This window comes from Chiloscyllium plagiosum, chromosome 31, assembly GCF_004010195.1.
Source record: "Chiloscyllium plagiosum isolate BGI_BamShark_2017 chromosome 31, ASM401019v2, whole genome shotgun sequence".
Taxonomy (NCBI): domain Eukaryota; kingdom Metazoa; phylum Chordata; class Chondrichthyes; order Orectolobiformes; family Hemiscylliidae; genus Chiloscyllium; species Chiloscyllium plagiosum.
This window is the reverse complement of record NC_057740.1, coordinates 3048659-3051856: the sequence shown is the minus strand read 5'-3', so window position 1 is coordinate 3051856 and position 3198 is coordinate 3048659. Positions and strand designations below refer to the sequence as shown.

The window sequence follows — 3198 nt, the reverse complement described above, 5'->3', positions numbered from 1 at the left end:
GTGTGGAGTTTGCACGTTCTCCCCGTGTCTGCGTGGGTTTCCTCCGGGTGCTCCGGTTTCCTCCCACAGTCCAAAGATGTACAGGTCAGGTGAATTGGCCGTGCTAAATTGCCCGTAGTGTTCAGGGATGTGCAGGTGAGGCACATTAGTCAGGAGTAAATATAGGGGAATGGATCTGGGTGGGATACTCTTCAGAGTGCCGGCGTGGGCCAAATGGCCTGTTTCCTCACTGTAGGAATTCTATGATGAAGGATGCAATAGCAGAGCATTCAGAAATACGTAATGTGATCAAACAGAGGAACAGCATGCCTGACAAATGTCTGCAAATTATTTGAGGAGATAACAAGTAGGATAGATGAAGGGGAACCAGTAGATGTAATTTATTTGGGTCTTCAGAACGCACTTGATAGGGTACCACATATAACGTTACTTAATAAAATCTCAGCCCACGGCGATGGAAGTAATATGTTATCATGCATAGATTCACAGGGTCATAAAGCACACAAACAGGCTCTTCGGTCCAACTCACACCAACCAATTTTCCCAAACTAATCTAGTCCCACTTGCCGCATTTGGCCTATATCCCTCTAAACCTCAGATTGGATGATGAATAAAAGACGCTGTTGGAATAAGGGAACATTTTCGGAATGACAACCTGTAACTCATGGAGCGTCACAGGGATCCTTACACATTAGCAATACTTATTAATGACTTGGATGACTGAGGTGAATGTACTATCACCATGTTTGTGGATCACATTAAAAATAGGTGGAAGACAAGAGGTGACACAGAGTCTGCAGAGGGATAAGGTCAGGTTCAGCAAGTGGACAAAAGGCTGGCAGATGGAATATAATGTGAGGTTATGCATTTTGGAATGGAAGACTAGAGGAGCTTAATATTATTTAAACGGAAAAAGACATTTGGAAGCTTTTGTCCATGAATCACAAAAAGCTAGCATTCAAGTTCAGTGGAAGGCAAATAGGATATTGGTCTTTACTTTAAAGGGAATGGGAGTTGAAAAATAGGGAAATCTTGCTAAAACCATATGAAGGCTGATGAAGAGCTTTAGCCCAAAACACAGATTCTCCTGTTCCTTGGAAGCTGCCTGACCGGCTGTGCTTTTCCAGCACCTGCAATCCTCACTTTCACCTAAAACTACATAAGGCAATAGTCAGATCACAGCTGGAATGCTGTGAACAGTTTTGGGCCCCTTATCCAGATATCCTGGCCTGGAGGCAGCCCAGAATGTTCCCTAAGTCAATCCCGAATATAGACAAATTATCTAATGAGGAGAGGTCAAGTAGATAGGGCTTGTACTCATTGGAGTTCATGGAATTAGTTGAAATCTTATTGAAATGCATAGGATTCTTGGGAGACTTGACAAGGGAGATGTGGAGAGGGTGTGTCCTCTTGTGAAAGACCAGAGAGCATCATTTCAGAGTAAGCAGTTATCTATTGAAGACAGAGATGAGGAGGAATGGTTTCTCAATCTGTGGAGTTCTTTATCACAGAGGGCTGTTGAGGCTAGACCATTAAATATGTTCAAGAATTGAAGATTATGGGGAAATAGCAGGAAAGTGGAGGTGATCTTGTTGAATGGCCTATTTCTATTTTTACATGCTCTTATGGTCTTGGAGAAAGGGGGTGGTGGTTAAATTTGAGTTTGAAAGAAAATAAATCTGGATTTTAAAAAGTTAGTCTAACGGTAAACGTAGTGATTGTCATAAAAACCCATCTCGCTCATTGATGTCCATCAGGGAGGGAAATCTGCCATCCTTACACAGTCTGGCCTACACGTGAACTCCAGACCCACTGCAACGTGCTAACTACCTCCACAATTATCTTCTTAGCTCAAAGGCAATTAGGGATGGGCAATAGAGACTGGTCTTGTCAGGGACTCCCACATCCCATGAATAAATAAGACAAAATGCCCGATACAAAATGGCTTCCAGATCCTGACTGAATCACGTGGCTGCAAGCTACTCACACTCGAATAGGGAGGTCTTTCGATTCGTTCAAGGTTCCAACCAGGGAAACGAGGAAATTCACAGATGTCTCGGTTTGGTTAACATCTCTGAAGAAATGCATCTTTAATTGATAATGATAAACTGTGAGAGAAGAGAATCATCGATTACTGAGTCCAGTGGTCAGAAATATTCACCTCCAAACACTAACATCCTGACTTCACTTCCCGACATCGCAGGCCAGGACAGAGCTCAGGAGAGTGGTGACCATTTGTCTCACACTCATGAAGCCTGTCCAAGGGGATGCAACGGAATGGTGGTATTACCACTGGACCTGCTCATCCAGAAATCCAGGAATGTCCTGGGGACCTGGGTTTGAGTCTTGTCATGGCAGATGATGGAATTTGAATTCAATTATTAAAAATATGGAATTAAGAATTTTTTTTATTCATTCACTGGACATTAGCCAGATCAGCTTGTATGTCTATTTCTAATTGCCCATTAAAAGTCAACCACATCATTGTAAGTCTTGAGTCACATGTAGGCCAGGCCTGGTGAGGATGGCAGATTTCCTTCCCTAAAGGATATTAGTGATCCATGAATCCATTCTCGATTTTCAGGAAAAACCCATCTGATGCTCTTTAGGGAGAGGAAACTGCCATCCTTACCTGGTCTGGCCTACATGTGACTCCTGACCCACAGCCATGTGGTTGATTCTCAACTGCCCTCTGGGTGATTAGGTAAGGGCAATAAATACTGGCCTGGCCAGTGACACCCCATCCTGTGAAGGAATAAAGAATCCTGACTACGGAACAGAGAGTAGCCTTCATCCTTCACCTTTAGAGCAGTTCCAAAGATCACTATTTCCTGGTAATGCAGGAGGACACCAAACATTCAGTGATTGCAGAACTGGGTCATTCCCAAATCGGTCAGCTTTGCAGTTGGCCTTATGCTAAACAAATTGGGGGAAATAGGTTCAGCAAGCCGACCCGGGGCTAAAGATATCCACAGGGCTCAGAGACAGCACACGGTAAAGATAAGCCAACACATTCCCTTCACCAGAAGTAACCATAACAGGGAAGAAAGAGAGGGATTTCAATCTCCACATGCACCAATCGTGGAGACAGGAAGGAAGGTTCATCGTGGCATGTTGGAATGTTGGTCATTGTCCCGGGGGGACATCGGGGAGGGGAGGGGAGGGGGAGATGTTTCGGGGGGACATCGGGGAGGGGAG

The 3198-nt window shown here is 44.3% G+C and overlaps 1 protein-coding gene across 1 annotated transcript in view; it reads right to left on the bottom strand.

Moving 5' to 3' along the window:
- LOC122565148 (lipoprotein lipase-like) overlaps window positions 1-3198 on the bottom strand; it is a 39609-nt gene that overhangs the window by 11436 nt on the left and 24975 nt on the right. Inside the window, exon 7 of the mRNA XM_043720826.1 lies at window positions 1988-2108. Coding sequence (XP_043576761.1) covers window positions 1988-2108 — 121 coding nt within the window. The remainder of the gene's footprint in view (window positions 1-1987; window positions 2109-3198) is intronic.